At 33.0% G+C, this 20,234-nt stretch overlaps 4 protein-coding genes across 9 annotated transcripts in view; 2 read left to right on the top strand and 2 right to left on the bottom strand.

Moving 5' to 3' along the window:
* The window catches only part of Atp7 (copper-transporting ATPase 1), an 18,016-nt gene extending 7,706 nt beyond the window's left edge, over positions 1-10,310 (bottom strand). The window contains exons 1-3 of one of the 4 annotated variants that reach the window (XM_083102436.1): positions 10,034-10,310; positions 9,765-9,825; positions 9,556-9,613 (exon numbers count right to left, since the gene is read on the bottom strand). In XM_083102436.1, coding sequence (XP_082958562.1) covers positions 9,556-9,613; positions 9,765-9,819 — 113 coding nt within the window. In that variant the 5' untranslated portion in view covers positions 9,820-9,825; positions 10,034-10,310. Of the gene's footprint in view, positions 1-1,975; positions 2,111-5,452; positions 5,641-7,422; positions 8,470-9,555; positions 9,614-9,764; positions 9,826-10,033 lie in introns of those variants that run through there. The other 3 variants (XM_083102438.1, XM_083102440.1, XM_083102437.1) reach the window with 3 other exon arrangements.
* Positions 10,248-14,346, top strand: Alg11 (ALG11 alpha-1,2-mannosyltransferase). 3 transcript variants are annotated; one of them, XM_083102447.1, is made up of 9 exons: positions 10,272-10,400; positions 10,758-10,919; positions 11,235-11,465; positions 11,633-11,865; positions 11,957-12,174; positions 12,303-12,587; positions 12,658-12,917; positions 13,001-13,135; positions 13,209-14,346. In XM_083102447.1, the coding sequence occupies exons 3-9, from the start codon at positions 11,260-11,262 to the stop codon at positions 13,294-13,296; spliced, it is 1,425 nt and encodes a 474-aa protein (XP_082958573.1). In that variant the 5' UTR covers positions 10,272-10,400; positions 10,758-10,919; positions 11,235-11,259; the 3' UTR covers positions 13,297-14,346. The 3 variants fall into 3 exon arrangements, with proteins under 3 accessions (XP_082958571.1, XP_082958572.1, XP_082958573.1); XM_083102445.1 differs by having other exon boundaries at positions 10,248-10,872; XM_083102446.1 differs by having other exon boundaries at positions 10,251-10,919.
* Rtca (RNA 3'-terminal phosphate cyclase) lies at positions 13,772-17,141 on the bottom strand. Its single transcript, XM_083102449.1, has 8 exons — positions 16,968-17,141; positions 15,946-16,256; positions 15,460-15,577; positions 15,053-15,374; positions 14,831-14,972; positions 14,361-14,500; positions 14,092-14,245; positions 13,772-14,023 (listed from the first exon to the last, which is right to left on the bottom strand). The coding sequence occupies exons 2-8, from the start codon at positions 16,006-16,008 to the stop codon at positions 13,802-13,804; spliced, it is 1,161 nt and encodes a 386-aa protein (XP_082958575.1). The 5' UTR covers positions 16,009-16,256; positions 16,968-17,141; the 3' UTR covers positions 13,772-13,801.
* On the top strand, positions 17,117-20,234 carry Vsp37a (Vacuolar protein sorting 37A). Its single transcript, XM_083102448.1, has 5 exons — positions 17,117-17,660; positions 18,063-18,252; positions 18,397-18,511; positions 18,601-19,122; positions 19,269-20,234. The coding sequence occupies exons 1-5, from the start codon at positions 17,572-17,574 to the stop codon at positions 19,613-19,615; spliced, it is 1,263 nt and encodes a 420-aa protein (XP_082958574.1). The 5' UTR covers positions 17,117-17,571; the 3' UTR covers positions 19,616-20,234.

Raw genomic sequence — 20,234 nt, 5'->3', positions numbered from 1 at the left:
CTAAATTTCATCTATTTTTACACAGAAATATCTTTAAATATAATTTCTCCTAAGAATAATATTTTACTGCTTTAATAAATTAATCATGTGGCGTTGTGAAAAGATACAGACCATAACTTATCTTAAATTTAGAGAGACCAGATAAAGAGGCAAACAGAGAGAGTTTAGAATTTATCGACTTCGTGTTGATAAACTATGTCCATCAAAGCAGTGATATTTTATATATTTAGATATTTTTTAGCAATATGATTATATCTCACACCCAATAGAACAACTAAAGTATCTATTTGCAAGATTTTATTATCGTAAAATAAATTATTATGATGATTTTCATAGTATTTAAAAGCGAATAACGCTTTGTTTACAACAATAATCTCTTTCATAAATTCATGCAATACACATTTAACGCGGTAAGCTGCTAGAGTAGTATCATATTCATCATTTCTCGAATAAAAAGAGCGTAGATAAAAATATTACACATTCACAGATTTGATAAATGAATAAATTAATGATGTGCCATTAATTATGCATCATTCCTGCGAAGTTCATTAAACAACATCATATACAGGGTGGCCGATTTATCTGAAGACATTGAAATATCTCAAAAACTAAGCCCAGCAAACAAAAATGTTTCAGACAAAAGTTGTATGGTTTCGAGGGGGACATAAGATGGTACCATTGGTTTGACCTTGAAGAGTTATTTGAAGGTCACATGAAGGTCACCTTCAATTTCTTAAATGGAACCTACTATTTGTCATTGCATATTCTTGTAGCTTATCTCGAGAGCTTTCCAAAACACTATAATTAAGTACCTTTTCGTTAAGTACTTTTTGAGTTATGAGGCTTGAAATAATTTCTTAATTTTACATAAACCGTAAAATATCTTGTAAAATATTCATTTTTCGATTATCTTACCTTAATACTTTTACGTACAAAATAATGAGAGGAATCAATTGGTGTAAAGAAAACACATAGTTGTTTTTAAGAAAAAATATGGAATTTGCAATTAACAATTCCATATTTTTTCTTAAAAACAACTATGTGTTTTCTTTACACCAATTGATTCCTCTCATTATTTTGTACATAAAAGTATTAAGGTAAGATAATCGAAAAATGAATATTTTACAAGATATTTTACGGTATATGTAAAATTAAGAAATTATTTCAAGCCTCATAACTCAAAAAGTACTTAACGAAAAGGTACTTAATTATAGTGTTTTGGAAAGCTCTCGAGATAAGCTACAAGAATGTGCAAAAATATATAGGGTGTTCCATTTAAAAAAATTGAAGTGACCTTCACGTGACCTTCAAATGACTCTTCAAGGTCAAACCAATGGTACCATCTTATGTCCCTCTCGAAACCATACAACTTTTGTCTGAAACATTTTTGTTTGCTGGGCTTAGTTTTTGAGATATTTCAATGTTTTCAGATAAATCGGCCACCCTGTATGTTATACATATATGCAAACGACAAATAAGCTGAAAAACTAATAATTAAAGTTATAAGTTATCTATTTGAAGTTAAAATATAGCTAAAGTATTATAAGTTATCTATTTGAAGTTAAAATGTAGGCAAAGTATTATAAGTTATCCATTTGAAGTTAAAATATAGCCAAAAAAATGTTCTGAGATGTAATTTGTTCATTTACATTTCTTTTCTTAATAAAATAAAAAGATTAATATCTTTCTTCTTTGATTTAATTATACTTTCCAAAACTTGAATCGTGTATCATTATCTTATGTTAATGTCGAAGAAAATGCAGCTAAAAATTATTTTCAAAAGCATTAATCAAAATCATAGATCTGTCCGATTTTCTATTCTTTTTTCGAGATTGCGTCTGGATAAGACAGAATTTAAAAAAATCACAGATATTTCTGTTTAATGTCTGAAGTTTTATAAAAAAAAAGGTCTGAAAATATGGACACCAAGTCCTCCTTAAAGTATACAACATTGGAGTTCTTCATGAAGCCTTACCAGATGATATCGGAGTCATAATATTTATGAAGAAGGAGCAGTTTATCCTCTTTTTTCATCATTCAAAAATTGAAATTTCTCGAAAGATATTATTGAAAACTGTTACGTGGTTCTTTATCTCAATTTCGACCTTTGTGAATTATCTATTTCTTATCAACAAAGTACAGTATAGATAAGCACGAAAGTATTTTTGTGAATAGACTTATATTTTTAAAAACAATGCAAGTTTTATTACGTCAATTATAATCGACAATTATAAATGATAGTAATGTGATCGGTAATGAATCGCAATTGATTCTGAACAAGATATCAAAATTCGAAGTTTCGATAAATTTCTGGAAAATTATTATCTAGGAAGATTATATCTTGGAGAATAATTGTTTCGAAAAATTTCTATTCATGCAATATTATCGCAAGGCATATTTTGGCGAAATAATAATACGAGTATCATATATTGGAATAAAATCGATTTGATTAATAATTGCTTGAAAAAGCACGAGTTTCCGTGACGTCGAGATACTCAAAGGATATTTTAATCGACGCGTTGCGATAAAAGAATCGTGATATCGAGTCGCGATTTCTATTTAAATCGCCGTTAGGCTCCGGATTGCTCGTGAATCGTCATTTACCACGAAGAGAGAGAGAGAGAGGATTTAAGTATAACGTCAAACTACTGTCCATTTATTTATTGAAAATTACGTATATTGCGCGATTGTTATCTTCTATGATTTTTATGATGCGAAAAAAATCCCTCGTCGATTTCCACAATTGAACGAGAATCTAGTTTCTGAAGGTGCTTATGACGACAGTGGGGAAATCACGACACCAAAATATACACATCATACTCTCGATGATATCTCCGAACGACTGATAACTCCTCTGATAATCGCTATCCCACGATTCGTCAGTTGCTCACGGTGCTATCTTTTTGCTCACGGCACTTCTTTTGCTGAGAATATAAAAGGAGTCGAACAATTGAGCTGATACGCGATTATGCTACATTGAAGTAAAGCGAGGCTCCTTGGACAATCTTGCAAAATGCTGATGTTAATTACAAGAAATATTCGTCTAATATATAAGTTCGTGTGAATAAATATATATATCTTGCATATTCTTTTCAGGTCATGTATTTTGTACGCGAGGCACAGGAAAATCGCTCGATGAAGAGTGAATACTTTAAGTTCCATGGAATACTTGAATTCCATGGATGGACTTATAAGGAATGATTAGAATCGGATTAATTTTGCCATTATCAAGAAATGAAATTTCATCCAGCATTTTTCTCTTTTATATCGAGAAAGTAATTTCCTCTTTTCGATTTCTATTTTAATCTTATCTATATTAACTTATACATTGTTCTTATACGTACACATTTATATATTATTATATATATTATATATATACAGGGTGTTCCATTTTAACTTTGCCATCGAAATATGTCGTAAAGTCTAAAAGATACGAAAAAATGTTTCAGACAAAAGTTGTATGGTTTCGAGGGGGACATAAGATGGTGCCATTAGTTTGACCTTGAAGAGTCACCTGAAGGTCACGTGAAGGTCCCCTCCAACTTTTTAAATGGGACACACTATATGCTTTTGCATATTCTTGTAGCTCATCTCGAGAGCTTTCCAAAACACTATAATTAAGTTAGTTTTCATTAAGTACTTTCCGAGTTATGAGGCTTGAAATCATTTCTTAATTTTACATAAATCGTAAAATATCTTGTAAAATATTCATTTTTCGATTACTTTACCTTAATACTTTTATGTACAAAATAATGAGAGGAATCAATTGGTGTAAAGAAAATATAGTTGTTTTTAAGAAAAAATATGGAATTGTTAATTGCAAATTCCATATTTTTTCTTAAAAACAACTGTTTTTTCTTTACACCAATTGATTCCTCTCATTATTTTGTACATAAAAGTATTAAGGTAAGATAATCGAAAAATGAATATTTTACAAGATATTTTACGGTTTATGTAAAATTAAGAAATGATTTCAAGCTTCATAACTCGGAAAGTACTTAATGAAAACTAACTTAATTATAGTGTTTTGGAAAGCTCTCGAGATAAGCTACAAGAGTGTGTAATAAAAAATAGGGGGTTCCATTTAAAAAATTGAAGGTGACCTTCACGTGACCTTCAAACGACTTTTCAAGGTCAAACCAATGACACCATCTTATGGCCCCCTTCAAGCCATACAACTTTTGTCTGAGGCATTTTCCGCTATCGCCCCTACCTGAGGAGATATTCCCGTGGACGGATTAAAATGGCCCACTCTGTATATACATACATATTGTATTATTTTATTACTTACATAAGTTTTGATAAGTTTCTTGATATACATGATAATAATATATTTAAAATAAGATGCTGCTCAAATGGCATTACTCATAATTATCATCAAGCATGTCAAATTTTTAAGCATTCAAATTTAAATGATAAATAAATTATCGATAAATAAATTATCAATTATCATTTATCAATTATATAATATGATCAATTATATAATATGATAATATTTATTGCATAATAATATTCATTCATAAGTATCATTCATAAGTATTTATCATTTTATAATAGAGTAAATTCGAAAGATAAGGACATTCGTTATTTCTTTACATCGCATCGTTATTTTTCTATATTAGAGAAAATATTATAGTAAAATTTGTGCATGCTAAAATATGAGAGAAATTACAATACTTTTACTCAATAATATTAATTATACATATTACATATTTTACAAAGGAATATTGTAATTATTCAAATATTTTGATGCACAAATGGATAATTGTTAACAAACAATAAAAAAAAGATACTTTACAATTTTTATAATAATAAGTATCTTAATATTATTCTAGCTTTACAATAAATATGGAAAAGAATGTCTTTCTATAATCTGTAATTTATACTGCAAAAGTATTTCCGTATAAGCATGCTGATTTGTTAATCCTTGAACAATACGGCATCTTATCGCGGCTCAAACACAGAATGCATATGCAATAAATGAAGCATTTTCAAAAAAGTCGGTGATTAATATACTGAGATAAAGCAAAGCTACTCGGTCTATTTTGCATTGCAAAATATTGCAAAAAACGTTGATCTCTCATATACAGACCATGTATAAAGATCTTGCATAAAGAATTGCTGATCTTAATTTTAATGTGAAAGTTACTGCGATTCAAGTAAAAGGTTTTCACGCTTTCTGCTCATGATGAACTTTCATCTGGCAAGTTCGACGCATATTTACGCATGTATTATGCGTAGAATAGATAGTGCAAAATGTACAAAAGGAACTAATGATATTAGTCATTATGTCAAAATATATACATGATATATTTGAAGATTCATACGTTTTTTGAAAATTTTTCTGAGAAAATATATATAATAAAATTAAAAAATCAAGAAACTTAGCTTTTCGAAAAACGGTTTTAAAAGAAATATAATATATTTTACTCTTACAAATAATAATACTGACCCAAGCAGCCTAATATTTTCGCGCAATCTCGAGCTCATATAGTTCGCCACAGAAATATCCATCAGATCGTGATACGTCAGCTTCACCCGATGGACCAATGGACCCTTAAACTTGGTCATCTCAGCTTAATCGCACGATATTTTTATTCTCATAACACGAATTCGCGATTTATTGTCACATCACATAACATCAAATCATAATATTATCTTCTCCCAAATATTCTCGAAGCTCTATTATTTTAATTTTAAGTAATATATTTACATCACTATAAAAATAAGATAGTAAGAATCTCATGCGACTATGAGGCAAGCGAGATAATTTGTTCTATTTTTTCGTGAGTCTAAAAAGATCCAACAAAGGTCACTTTCAAATTTTATTATCGATTATAATTGTCATGAATAACGTTTTTTGTAACACCTTAATATTCATTCGCACACACAAGTAACAGCTCTGCACGTATATATTATATTTTTTACTAAAAAATATAAATAAGATATATTATTATATTAAAAAATGGAACGTATAACATTCAAAGTTTCTCGAGAGATACGTGACACATGGCGAAATCATGGCAGCGCATGACATGAAAAACGGCACGTGTTTAACGAACATAAGTTAAGGCGAGAGTGAATATCCGGGGAACCAGGAATGAGCCAACTACCTGAATCGACTATTTGAGACAAGTATAACGAGAGAGAAAGGCATGCTCCAGATCGTGATATCTTCCGCTGGATTGAACAAGGTTTCATACTATGCGTGATGGAAAGATAGAAAAAAAAAATTCATTACATTCGCTCGCTCCAACGCAAAGCAGTTTGATATTCTTCGATATTAAATTTCGGAGTAAAATGAAATATATCACAGAGTCTGGCACTAAATATAGGTCATTATTGGTAATTTTGTTATTTATATTGCAATATATAAATTATTTCTACTATTCTTACTAGATAAAGCATTTCCAACAAACGATGAACTATTTTGAGAATTGATTCGACAATTGGTTCTCGAAATCAAATTGTAGATCTATAGCATTGTGAGGTAAAAATATCTAATATCATTGATATGTGTATAAAATATTTTTACAAGATATGTATATCTTTAGGATACATAATTTACAGTAATTATTAATTATTAATTAAAATCTCTCAAATTATTGTGTTATTGTCAAAAGCAATCATGATAATATTTTCATCATAAATATTATGTTATTTTGTATAAATATTGTTTGAAGAATTTATTGATAATATTTGCATCTAATCGCTTAAGAAGTTTTGAAATAAGGATACATTAAATATCTCCAGCAAAGCAGGATTAAAAAAATTAAATATGTTTTTTTCCAAATAAAATATCCAAAAATATCCCAGAAATGTATCTACAAATCATTAATTTAGAATTAATTTCCTGCTATAAAATTTATTCCTTAAAAGATTCTCAAAATTATTAATATTAATATTAATATTATAATTTTTCATATTATATATTATTAATTAATTATTAATATTACATATAAATAAATAAATTAAACTTAATTTTCAATATTATATATAATTAATCTAACTTTTCTGTCCGATGTATAGCTTTCAATAGCAACAATGTTACGTTGTTACTATTCATGCATGCGATCTCTTTTAATAGCTATTAAAACGCGCGAATAGAGAGCAGCATTTAATTTATTGTCCCGATTGCTATTTATCTCGAGACAACGAGAATCACAATGATACATACTCGTGTTTTAATAAAGTAAAAATGACCACGAGGATTAAGCCAATTTCATCGATCGTCTCTCGGGATCTATCTCTAATCAAACTTGAATACCACCAGTGATGAATCTTCAAACGGAAAATACATCGGCTATAAACGGTGGATAATCATCGAAAATTAATGACACTAATAAAAGTGTGATTCATGTATTCGAAAGTGTGGAAATATTCTTCAAGAATCTTAGATATTCCGATAGTAATGTGACTTACCCAAACGTCTCGATTAACGCATTGTATTTCCATGTATCCTGAGATTTTCCTGTCATTTTTGTCACGTCACTCGGAAAATTTCCCCGAATTTCTCGCGTGTTTTAATTAAAGCGAATTTTTTTCTCTCCTTCTACGATTGTTTTTTCAAAGCAAGACAATAATTAAAACATAACGAAACTGTCATAATGCATCTCACATCCCACTTATTACGAATTCAATCATACGTTCATGTTGCATCGAACGACTCGATGCACGCGATAACACATTAAAAAACACACGAAGCACCTGTTAATACTTCCAGATTACATTCTGCAAGCGGATTCGAATGCGAATGATCTACAAGACTACAATTTCGATATTCGATCGGTAATCCGGTTACAAAATGACACTACAAGAGTGTCCTCGTATCTATGTTATTAAACAGTATCATGTTCTCGTGTTTGTATGTTTAGCCTACGTAAATTGGATGATAAAAGAATTCTATTACGGTTGAAAGATCAAACAGATCGTGTCATTAACGTTACATTTTTATTCATAAAATTATGAGAGATTTATCTTTAATGAATTTTCTTACGCGTCGCAAAAATTTCAGTTTGTCAACATGAGAAATTATCTTGTTTTAAGAAATTGTGTTTGTTTTAACCCTTTCGTACCTCCGGCTTTCCCAAAAGAGATGTGTTTCATATGAAGACAGTTTTACAGGTTTTTGGGGGTGCTAATTCTAAATTTACCATCAAAATTTAAATTCAAAATGACAGATTCAAGATGGCAATGAAAAGCTTAAATATCAATATATTTAAAATATGAGCTTTGATTTTATTTGGATTTTTTTTTAAATATATATTATGTTTTTTCCTGAATATACACACACACGTTCGATTCATAGCGTTGTTATACATTTTTTTTTGCAAGCCACGCATCTGCCGCGAGACTTGGATGTCCGTCGCACGCGTCGTCTTACTTTCATTACACATATAAATTATTATAATATTTATCATAATAAAGTTGTAATCACATTTAAATAAAATTTAAAGTTTATAATTAGCGCATAAATTTTATGATTTTTCAATTAATATGCAGTTAATCTTCATTCTCTAAAAGTTTGATTTTTTGCAAAGTTTAGATAATTATATTGTACTGTAAACATTACATTTCAAAGTGCACGATTTTTTTACATATAGCTTGAACCTTCTTCTTTAAAACAAGCCAAGGTAGAAGTCGATAGGATTATTTGTTTAAAAGTTATGAATTTTTTCGTAGGTGGGACATATATGTCCCGGAGATACGAAAGGGTTAAGGAATTAGGACACACTTAAATAATCGTTCATTATTGATATATATAATATGCGATTTGAGTTAAGGAATTTTTTTTCACGCGCGGAAAAATTAGAGAGCTCGTCAAATATCGAGCACTTCGACTCGACGAAAAACTACTGACACATCGAGCACGTATCGAGTAAGCAATTATTTTTTAACTGATAGTAAGAGCCATGCGTAAGTATTTAAGATAAACTTTAGACTTGCTTAAAGTTTATTTGAAATACTTACTATTTTAAATACTTTGGAATAGTTTATCAAACGCGATAAAATATGCAACAGCCAATGTTGCAACGCGGCTTCTTTGTCGTCCTAAAACGATATTAGAATATACCGTAACAATATTAGAATAGAACATAATTATGCAAAGCTCTCAGTGAAGTTGAACGCGATCAACTGACTCGTTTTTTGTATGCAAATGTATAAATACATATATATAATATGAATGATACACAGTTGACAACGCTTTATAAAGCGAGAGCCAATAGCAGATAAGATAAAATTAAGCGGCAGCATTCCTTGGAGATCTCCAAACTACAAAGACGTATCTTTTATACGATAGTATTTATTATTTCTTATTCAAATATTAAAAATAAAAATCAATGCCACAGTCTCTACGCATGACTTACTAACAACGCTCAAGGTACTTTATCTCAAGGTTTACCTTCATTCTAAATTATGTAAAATCAATTGGAAAATCTTTTCTCTCTGGGAGATATATTTTTGTCTCTTCAATTCGTTCTCTCTTCATTTTAACCCAGACAAATATATAAATGCATACAAAAGATTGTTCATTGGAAAATATATCTTACTCACTTTTTCTTCATAGATTGGCTTTTAGCTTTATCATTTCTAGCTTTATCGTTCCTCTCATCTGTAACACATCAAAATATCCACTATATTATCAAGAAGCTCTCTAAACATCGAATCTCATCGATCGTACTCATTCTTATCGCAGTGCAAAAACCTTTCAAAATTCTTTCCTTATAATTTAGAGAAATTAAGATTATTTATCTTGCACTCACCTCTATCTATGTGTTTTACAGCCGCCTGACACTCCTCTATCTTCGTCATGTTCATTCTCCTCTACAATCAGACAAAATTAAAAAATGTTAGAGCGAATCGTGTCAACCGACAACCGTCTTTGTTCTCGGCGTTGGGACATCGGCAGAAGAAGCCAGCTTAATCGCGTGCAATGGCATCATCAAAAAGACAGACACACAGAGAGTGTCTTTCACATCTACTTCCGAGAGTGCATGGGCGTTCAAACAAACGCACTCACGCATACACGTACCGTTCAACATACGCGTCGTCCTCCCGCGACTCTTCATATGGGGTTTTAACCTGAGCGGTCGCCTGTCCCTGAAATTCGATCGCAGATGATTTTCGGAGCCGTAACAACACCGCGCATCGCTCTCTCGCGATGGCGCGACGAAGAGGGGTATCCTCCGGGGGGTAACGAATTATCACGTCGGAGATTGATCTGCGGAGAGCGCGCGTTGTCGCACGTACCACGATTCCGAAATCACGCGGCATGACACGAACGCGGAACAAGGAAAAGGCGAGACGCGTCGCGACGCGTGCAAAATGCGCTGTCAATTCCGCGCGCAAGTCACGTGACGCGTCGAGCCAAGTGCACAGCTGATGGGCTCGCGCGACTTGTGCGTGTGAAAAATATTGAGTTTTCCTTATATTATTATTATACGCCTGATATATATATATTTTTTTTAATTTCGATTATAAAATAGTTATATTAATAATTGGAACGGAAATCCTATCCGAGAAAACAAAGAGATATTTCTTTGTCCTGATTGGTCAATTAAATGCTATCTTTTATCCCACGGGATAATGTATAAATTAAATATGATGTATTAAAAAATGTAATGTATAAAATGAAATGTTAAATTCGTATGCTCGTAAAAATATTTACCTGCAATATATATCGACTATCCTATGAAAGGGAGAGGTATTCTCGAGTTTTCCACGATTTTCCGAGGTTAATACGAGGTTAGTTACAGAAAAGCGTCCGCGGTGATAAGGATTGAGGAATCACCGCAGTTACACGTCGACAAATCCGATTGTCCCATGTGCAAGTCTACGAGCAGCTGCAAGCATGATCCTTTACTCTTTAATGTAAGGACACCGCGTTAAAACGGCTCATTAGTGCGATTCTCTGCATGGTGTGTAATAGCAATTGGGTTCTTTTCTAGCTTAAAAATTGCCCTTCATCTGTAGTCTATTTTTATTTCCTTACTTCTTTCTTTCATCAATTTAACTAGATTTTTTACTTCATATTATGAGATCATTCTGTTTGAAAAATAAGTACTTTTAATTATAAAATGGCTTATTATCTAATTGCTTATTATCTAATTGCTTATTATCTATCCTTGCCTATTATATATATTTTAATATTAATTGAAGTACATTTAGATATGTTTTTATAAGATAAGATTTACCTGTAGAAGTGATTTGTTTAAACAAGCTTATTATTATAGGACATCCATCATCCTATCCATAAATATGCTGTTAATAGTGGCAGTGTGTAAATTACTCTGTATCCTTGTGCTTCTACCAATCCTGTTGATAAAATGGAGAAAGTTTTACTCAAAGAAGCGAGAAGAAAGACAACGGAGAGGCACAGTCGTTGGAATCTTTCATCCATATTGCAATGCAGGTGGAGGCGGCGAGAGAGTGCTTTGGGCTGCGGTTCAGGCTATACAAAATAAGTATGTATCTCAATAAAATTTGCAGCATCTAATATTAAAAAATTTATGTTAAAAATTAAAAATTAATCTACCAAAATCAAAATATATCTATACTTTCACTGTTATCATACATCTCGTATATGAACAATTATATTTCTTATTATTATTTACGCATTGTATGCTTCTAGATATCCTGATGTACATATAGCTATATATACTGGTGATCTTGATGCTGATCCCGATAAGATTCTTAACAGAACCGAAAAAGCATTCAATGTACAATTGCGTCCAAACATTGAATTCGTCTACCTACATAGGCGAAAATGGGTGGAAGCTTCCATGTATCCTTATTTCACATTGCTGGGGCAAAGTCTGGGATCTATCTGGTTGGGTATCGAGGCGTTGAACAGACTTCCACCAGGTAACGTAATAAATTGTTAAATATATTGATAATGTTACTATATAATTTCCATTATATAAATAAAAAGTACATAAAAATATACAAATTGCAGACGTATATATCGATACAATGGGCTATGCATTTACATATCCTTTATTTAAATATATCGGTGGTTGCCGGGTCGGATCGTATACACATTATCCTACCATTTCGACCGATATGTTAAGGTACGTCTACAAAAGAATTGTCGCGTACAACAATCGCCGAATCATTACTAGGAATCCATTTCTCTTGGGAGTGAAGATTCTTTACTATAAATTATTTGCACATGTAAGTGTATATATATATATTTATATAATTAATATATATTTAAGATTATAAAATTTGATTAATTCTTTTTTATAAAAAGAAAAAGGTAAATCGCTTTCAAACAATTATTTGATATTAGATTATTGTAGTTGTACGGACTAGTCGGTAGCTGCGCCGAAACTGTGATGGTGAACTCGTCGTGGACCGAAGATCATATCAATTCTATCTGGAAATGTCCATTAAAAACCCATCGAGTGTATCCTCCGTGCAACGTGGAGCATCTGCTCAAATTGCCGCTTCTTAGTGACGAGGAAAAAGGCGGTTGTATACGTATAGTAGCGCTCGCGCAATTCAGACCGGAAAAGAATCATCCGCTCATGTTAAGAGCCATGTTTGAATTGAGATCAATTCTCAAGGAGGAAGTTTGGGAAAGAGTAAGTTAGTGATTTACATTGAGAAGGAACAAAAATACATTCTAGAATTAATTATATATACATTATTTAGGTCAAATTAATCTGCATCGGTTCCTGTCGAGACGCAGAGGATGAAGCACGCGTCAAGGATATGCAAGATTTGGCTAAACACTTGGCTTTAGACGAGAATGTCGAATTCAAATTAAATATACCGTTCTCCGAACTCGTATTAGAACTGCAACGAGGAACAATTGGTCTGCACACAATGTGGAACGAACACTTTGGTATCGGTATTGTGGAATGCATGGCCGCGGGATTGATTATGGTGGCTCATGCTTCTGGTGGACCGAGGTATTTACTAGGAACAAAAAATTAACGCCAAAATTTAACGAAAAACGGTTATTTTCTTATTAAAAACTGTCTCATGATCCTAGAGCAGACATCATAGAAACGCAAACGGGTAGCGTGACTGGATTCCTAGCAGAAGACGAAGGAGAATACGCGAAGGTATTAGCGTACATTATACATATGCATCAGGATGAACGAAATGCTATTAGAATTGCTGCGAGGTATATATATTCATAATTGTTTGATATTAAAATGATATGAAAAGAATTCCATTATCTCGACTTTTCTTTTCAGATCATCTGTAAACCGATTCTCGTGTCAGCTTTTCGAGAAAGAATTTCTACGAGCGGTCGAGCCGTTTTTTCGAGCGAAACAAGAGTAATTTCGTTGCCTTGTAATTTTTCTAAAGTGGTAAATTATGGATGTGTGTGTGACTCCTTTCAAAATTAGAATGCGCATTTTCGGTACATGTTATATATTATCCTGTGTATGTAATAGCATGTATATATAACAAATAAGTGTTTCCTATGTGACAAATCAATATTTACTCGTTAAGAGATGCGAGACTTTTTACTTAATGTCCATTAATTTTACGATACATTACATTGAACAAATAATCATGATTTAGCATACACAAGTACATTGTATAACAATAATTGTTAACAAAGTGTAATTTATATTTAAATTAATCGTAAAATTCTAGAAATACTAGAGAATATCGAAAGTTTATGAAAGTATGTGAACGTTAATATCGATGTTGCAATTTACTTATGGTAACAGCAAAGATCCAACTATTTGTACGATTGGCGTAATACTTATATCAAAACACATGAGCAGTGATAAGTTATAAAGCATCATTATATGATCATTGTTTAATTACATTCTCATTAATCAGTCATGTGGGCTGATGGGGGGGATATGCCCTTACACTCCAGAACGTAGGACAAAGTATCTCCGCCTTCGGCGCTTTCCGACAAATTGAAAGCGAGTCCGCGTTTACCTAACATCATTTCTGCGACTTGCATCGCGGTCTCCGTATGACAAGTGAGTTTCCTATTCCCAACTTTAATCTTCGAAATACCTTTCGCCATTGCCATTAGAATTATCATCTGTAACAAGTAACATGATAACATGAAAGTCAAATGGCTTTTCTTGTATCTACCTCGGACACACTTACTTGATCCTGTGTATGTTCATCGACACATGCCCCTGTTAGAAGCGGTTTCAAAATCTCAATAGCCGCCGTTTCACCTGGCGACGACGCCTCGTGACGTCCAGAGCCTAAGCCGGAGCCGCCGAGAACACATCCAGTACTGGTATTGCATACTATACTAATATCCACATTTATGTTTATATATTGCTAGCGTTTTTTTTATTTAAGATGTATTTAAGATTAAAAAAGAATTTTAATATATAATACAGTTTTAATACACGATAATTTCTTACTTGATACCAGAGCCGTTTCCTACAGCCATTGCTCTGTCTTCCCTGTAAGCATCGATTGTAATTGGTGGCACTCGAACGTTGCTTCTCATCAATTTATTTGTTAAAGTCATCTTAGCGTCGCTTGCCATTTTATGCGCTTCCTAGAAGATTATGATTAATTCAAATTTGACTTGACTTTTCCTTGTAGATAGGGCCGGATTTAAAGGTGTGGAAGCCCTGGGGCAACAAAGAGGTGGAGACCCCTAACCATTTTTTAACCAAATCAAGTAGAAATTTTTACGTTGTTTAAATAATTTATTGCGAAATAACAAGGTCAAGCAATATACATAGACCTTGTAAGTGTTATATACCATTCGATAGGAAATTTTACCCAAAAATTTGTGTTGTGGAGGCCCCTGGACTTCAGTCCCTGTTGCCCCCCCCCCCCTAAATCCGGCCTTGCTTGTAGATTCAATTAAAATGATACATACATTTATATTAACTGCTCCAGCTACATAAGACCATCCTGTTATTCCTCGCGGAACTCCCGGATCGAGTAAAGTAATCGCATTTAAGTTACGAACTGGTTTTATGCGTAAATGTACTTCGCCTCCTCCCTTTGGATAATACCCCCTCCATTTGTCATTAATTTTAGTATAAATGGAATAAAACATGGAGAATTCAAGATCAGGTGCAATAAGATGAGTGTATACCTTCTCACAACAATGAAATCAAAATCTGCTCCAAACTTATTCAACATTGGCTTAAACACTTCTGTTAGATATTCAATGTGTGGACCCATCGGAACATTTGTGCCACCCTTGAGAACAAGCGTGATTGTATCAGTGCATGGAAAAAAGAGTGCGCATGGTAAAGCTACTTGGGCCAACAAACAAATACATCCAGCAGTTTGCGTATCCGCTACAAACTGTTGCTTCTTTGCGTTTAATGGGCCAGGACGAAATTCCAAATGCGTTGATCCTATATATCCACCTCTAACTTGAGCGTTACACATCTCTTTGGCGAGTTCCACCCCTACAACAATATATAATTTCAAATCTTCTATGCTTTATGTATATAATGTATGAAAATATTGAATCCTCTTGCATTTATAACATACCTTTCAAGTGCTGTGCAGCAAGACCAGGCTTGGGCCTTCCAGCACGTATATTCTCAATTTCAATAGGAATGCCATAGAGCGTACTCAAACAGAGAGCAATTCTTAATACTTGCCCACCCTATAAAAGAGGAAATTAAGATTGTGTAAGGGATATGTGATTTACATTAGAAGCAGTCAATAACGAAAAGAAATAAAATAATTTAGCTTTTATGGCATGTCTAACGATCATTTATTTTGACAACTAAAATAAACTACGTAAATGTTGAACAAAGTAAACTGAACTCTGCAGCATAAAATATTTCACAATGAAATTTAGGCATCTGTGTGAAAATAGTAAAGAAGAAATTAAAATATTCAAAGCCGTTTCTCATTTCCTTTTTTGAGATAAACCAAATATTTATCACGCTTAGCACATATAATCTGATAGATACTTTATCCAAGAGAGAAATGGCAATACTCGAGGATCAATTCCAATACGATACTCACTCCTTCGCCCAAACTACCGTCTATTTGCACAAGGGACGACATGACGCGACAGCTCCTAAGCATTCAAGTTCACATTCGAGGAGTCTGGCGATTTCGTGATTTATTTTTGGCGCGTTGCGCGATTTCCGTGGAGAAAGAATACAAGCCGGTGTAAGCGGTTGTTCGCCCAGGGCGGGGAGATATTTACATCTAACTATAGAATTCGAATTTCGCTCGCTCGTAAAGCTCGCCGGGTCTTCCACATATGGCCCTCCAAGAGAACCACGGAGATCCGTCAAAGTTTTTGTTTTCGCTCGCAATTTCACGATCAACTAGAGTTCCTCAAGTAAGAGTTAGGACAACGTCCGCCATTAATAGGGAACTGTAGCGCGCGCAATTTGAAAGACATATATCATTCTATTCTATCATGTACATTCTATTAAATAGAGATTTATATTTCATTTATGTTAATAAATAATAAAAAATTCTGTAATATATTCTAAGTAGCAAATTTTAACGTTAATGTAATATAAATATTTATTTGACGTTTATTAAATATTTAATATTTCATTAATAAAATATTAATTAAATATTAATAAAATAAATATTTAATAAGCATTAAATAAATATTCATATTACAGTAACATTAAAATAAACGTTCTTTTAATGAATAAAAAGGGATATTATCCAATTATTTTACCATTTTAAAAATATCTTTGAAAATAAGTTTGAAACATTTTTTTATACATTTGTTTGCTACTTGGAATTATTTATATTATGTTTTTAATTTATATTATTGTAATTTATTTGTATCTATTTGTAATTTATGATTTGCTTTTTAATTTAAAATTATCTTTCCAAACTATTTTTATATATAAGTTTAAAGTTTTACATTAAGGTTAGTTATATCTCAGTTTTAAGTTTATAAATTTACAATAAAGGAATACGTTTTATTAATAAATATCACTTAATAATCGTTATATGAAATTAAATAGATATAAAAATTAATTCTTTGTTATGTTTGAATTATTTTTAATACATACCTATACATTATTTACCGTGACATGTCTCGAATAGCTTTGTCTTCTTCCTTCTTCTTTTCTCTGTCTCTTTCTCACTCACTGCTTCCCTATAAATGGCGCGACCAATCAGAAATCATCACGCGGTGTCCTAACTCTTGAGGAACTCTACGATCAACGAAATATTCGCGTCGCAAGAGATTCTGGATTTATCTTTCATCTGAAAAAAAAAAAAATAAATTTAATATTCATTTCGCGGGAAAAGACACGGTTTTTTTACGCGCGAGAAATTTTGTGTGCATTTTTTTTAATTATGAAAAAAAGAAAAAAGAGAGATTTTCTCCTCAGGCGTGTGTAATTTCGAAATCTCCGTGAATCTCCGTGAATCTTCGCCGCAAGAGGACGACGACAGCGCCATTTGACAGCGTAAAATTGTAGTGGCAGGTGCCAGGGCGAATAAGCGAGCCTCTCTCACGTCACGTTATATATTCCCCATAGAGCAGAGCCCTTCTGTCCTTCTGTACGTAAAGTGTGACGAGGTTAAAAAACAGCTGTTCTGCTGGATGGTTGCTTTGACAGAGAGATCGACGGATCAAGCGGATGATTTATCAGAAATCCAGGCCCTTAAATGATATCGCGAATATTTCGTGGGGAAAATGAGAATGTCGCGGTCAAACGCAAACGGCAAATCGACACTCTGAAAATCTTTAATGACAAGTAAGAGTAACTCTGACGAGCCTCTCGTCATCGTCGTCGTTGTCGTAACCTCTCATTAACCTCGCTCATATATATTTATTACCACCAATCTTCGCTCGTAAACAGCCACGTTCCTACGTGAAAATAATCGCATTATCCGCTACGTTTATCTTTGTAATATTATTTTTGCATCAAAGAGGGTTTCTATTGTCCACATCGACGATAGAATTATTTTCGAAATTTTTTTTTTTTTTCAAATTGCTGCTGCATCATGTTTGCAATTGTAGTAAAATACTTGTTTGAATAAATATTTTCTAATAGAGAAAATATAATCGAATTGGTGTAATAAATAATTAATGTTGACTCAAGGTCATGTTGTTTACAAATGTTTGCACCAGTGTAATGTATAGTGACGTGTTGCAGTGTAATAGAGCTCAGAGAAAATGTGGACTATCAGGTGGAATTTCAAGCTGGCGAGAGGCGAATGGCTATCATGGTTTCCTTGCTGCCAAATTTCCCATTGGAGAAGCCAGTACTTAGAGTTTCCCCACCGATAAGCCATCCCTGGTGCAACGAGCACAGTGAAATCACTAGTGCACCGGGATTACTCAATGTGAGTAAAAAAATTCATGTATTGATAATTTGGGAAATATATTGTTAAAGATTCATATATTGTTTTCTCTATATTTTATATTCCTTTTATATATTTTATCTCGATGTATCTAAAAGTAGATAATCATTTTTGTTTTTATGTTAGTTTTCAGTGCACAGTGATCTTGGTCGGGTTGTTCAAGCTATCATCAGAGAATTCAGTAAGAATCCACCCAAGTTATTAGAGGACATTTCGCCTAGTTCTGCTAAGCCTCATAGAGGTATACATTAATGTTTTACTTATATCTTACATTTTACTTATTCCTTCTTGCATCAATAAAATAAGGTATTTTTCATTTCACGATTGCAGATTTACAAGGAAGGAACTCGCCGTCTTTTTCGCTTCAACAGTATCCTGTCGAAATTCCGTCGACATCGTTCAATTCGTATTACAATACGCAGTTTCCACATTTGTCGTCCTCCAGTGCAAATACGTGCATTTACAATTATAATTACACAAACTCCAGTCACACGTATGTCTCGACTTCGAAATCATTCGGCAATACGTCGCATCGCTCGGCATATATTTCTTCGAGAAGCAGCGCTCTTCACAATGCCGCACCCACGGGATATACCACGAATCATCATGGCACGTCTTATTTGAATTCGCATTACGCGAACGCGAATTATCAACAGCCATTGCCGAGTCAATCGCAGACGCAAGTTCCGCAGAGCATAATATTTCCCGAATTAAATAATTTAACTAATGAAGAATTAAAGAGGCTCGGTGAAGATGACGATAAGCTAGATGACTTTCTGGAGAAACATTCCCAAATTAAAGAGATAAATACAGCAATCGAAGATGCTATGGATTGGGTTGAAAAAACTGCCGGTAAAAACAAGGATATTTTATTAAAATATTATGTGAAACATTTAGTTTTTGTATATTACTTTCTTCCATTATCTTTTGTCTTATATATCTATATTAAATTGTTCCGTTTCAATCAATTATCAATGAGTCCGTATCTTTTCTCGTAGAAGCCAACGCAGCCAAAGAACCTGAGCTGGAGCAGCTGCAAGCTGATGTGACGGACAAGGTAAAAGCGGTGACGGTGCTGAAAGCCAGATACGATAATCTCATACAACGATACAATAAATTGTCCGAAGTCTTCACGCCGGATCATATAAAAGAGTGTTTGAGGGAAGCTGCAGATGAGAGTCACGAAGAGAGCGAAAAAATCGCCGAGGATTTTCTAAACCGGAAAATCGATGTCGAGCGTTTTCTCAGCACGTATATCGAATGTCGAAAGCTGGGCCAAGCGAGACGAACCAAGGAAGAGAAACTGGCGCATCAGTTAAACGAATTGAAACGGGCTGGTTTCTGAAATGATACGCATATAATCATCTTTTTCTATGGATCGAACAAAGCAACTGTAAATAAGACTTAGTTAATTTAAACGTTATTGTGAATTTAAATTTATAGCATTCGTGATTACCAAACGTCTGCGGTTAGAGAAATCAACTGAATATTCAGTTGAAAGAAACATATTTTTTGCGTAAATGCTTTACGTTTTGCTCGCTTCTTATATATACTTATGCTAGATTTTAAATCACTTTAAATCACACGCGCGTAGCATTCCAGAGTTGAACATGTATACACATACACACAAGTGGCGCTAAACGGAAGTGAAAACCAGGAGTGCTTTAAGATTGACTTCGATGGAGTTACATTCTGTATTTCGGACAATTTCGTGAGATAAGAAAGCAATATACATAGTGAACGAAATAAATCCGTGTTTGCAATTCCCATGTAACAAGTTGATTCATACGCGAGTACTTACTCCATAGTGAAAAAAAAAAACAACGTGGCTTTAATTATGTTAGTTTTGCACATGTGTGATAATAACACATGTACCGTCGCGATTAACTCCGAGGGGAGGTACGTTTTTTACTGTGTAAATAAATGTGCAGGGATGTAATTAAAATCAATTTTTGAAAATTTGC

Source organism: Camponotus vicinus, unplaced genomic scaffold (genome assembly GCF_025532165.1).
Source record: "Camponotus vicinus isolate PSW18456_S1 unplaced genomic scaffold, iyCamVici1.0 SCAF_6, whole genome shotgun sequence".
Lineage (NCBI taxonomy): Eukaryota > Metazoa > Arthropoda > Insecta > Hymenoptera > Formicidae > Camponotus > Camponotus vicinus.
The sequence above is the reverse complement of the archived record's forward strand: the minus strand, read 5'-3'. Positions and strand labels throughout refer to the sequence as shown.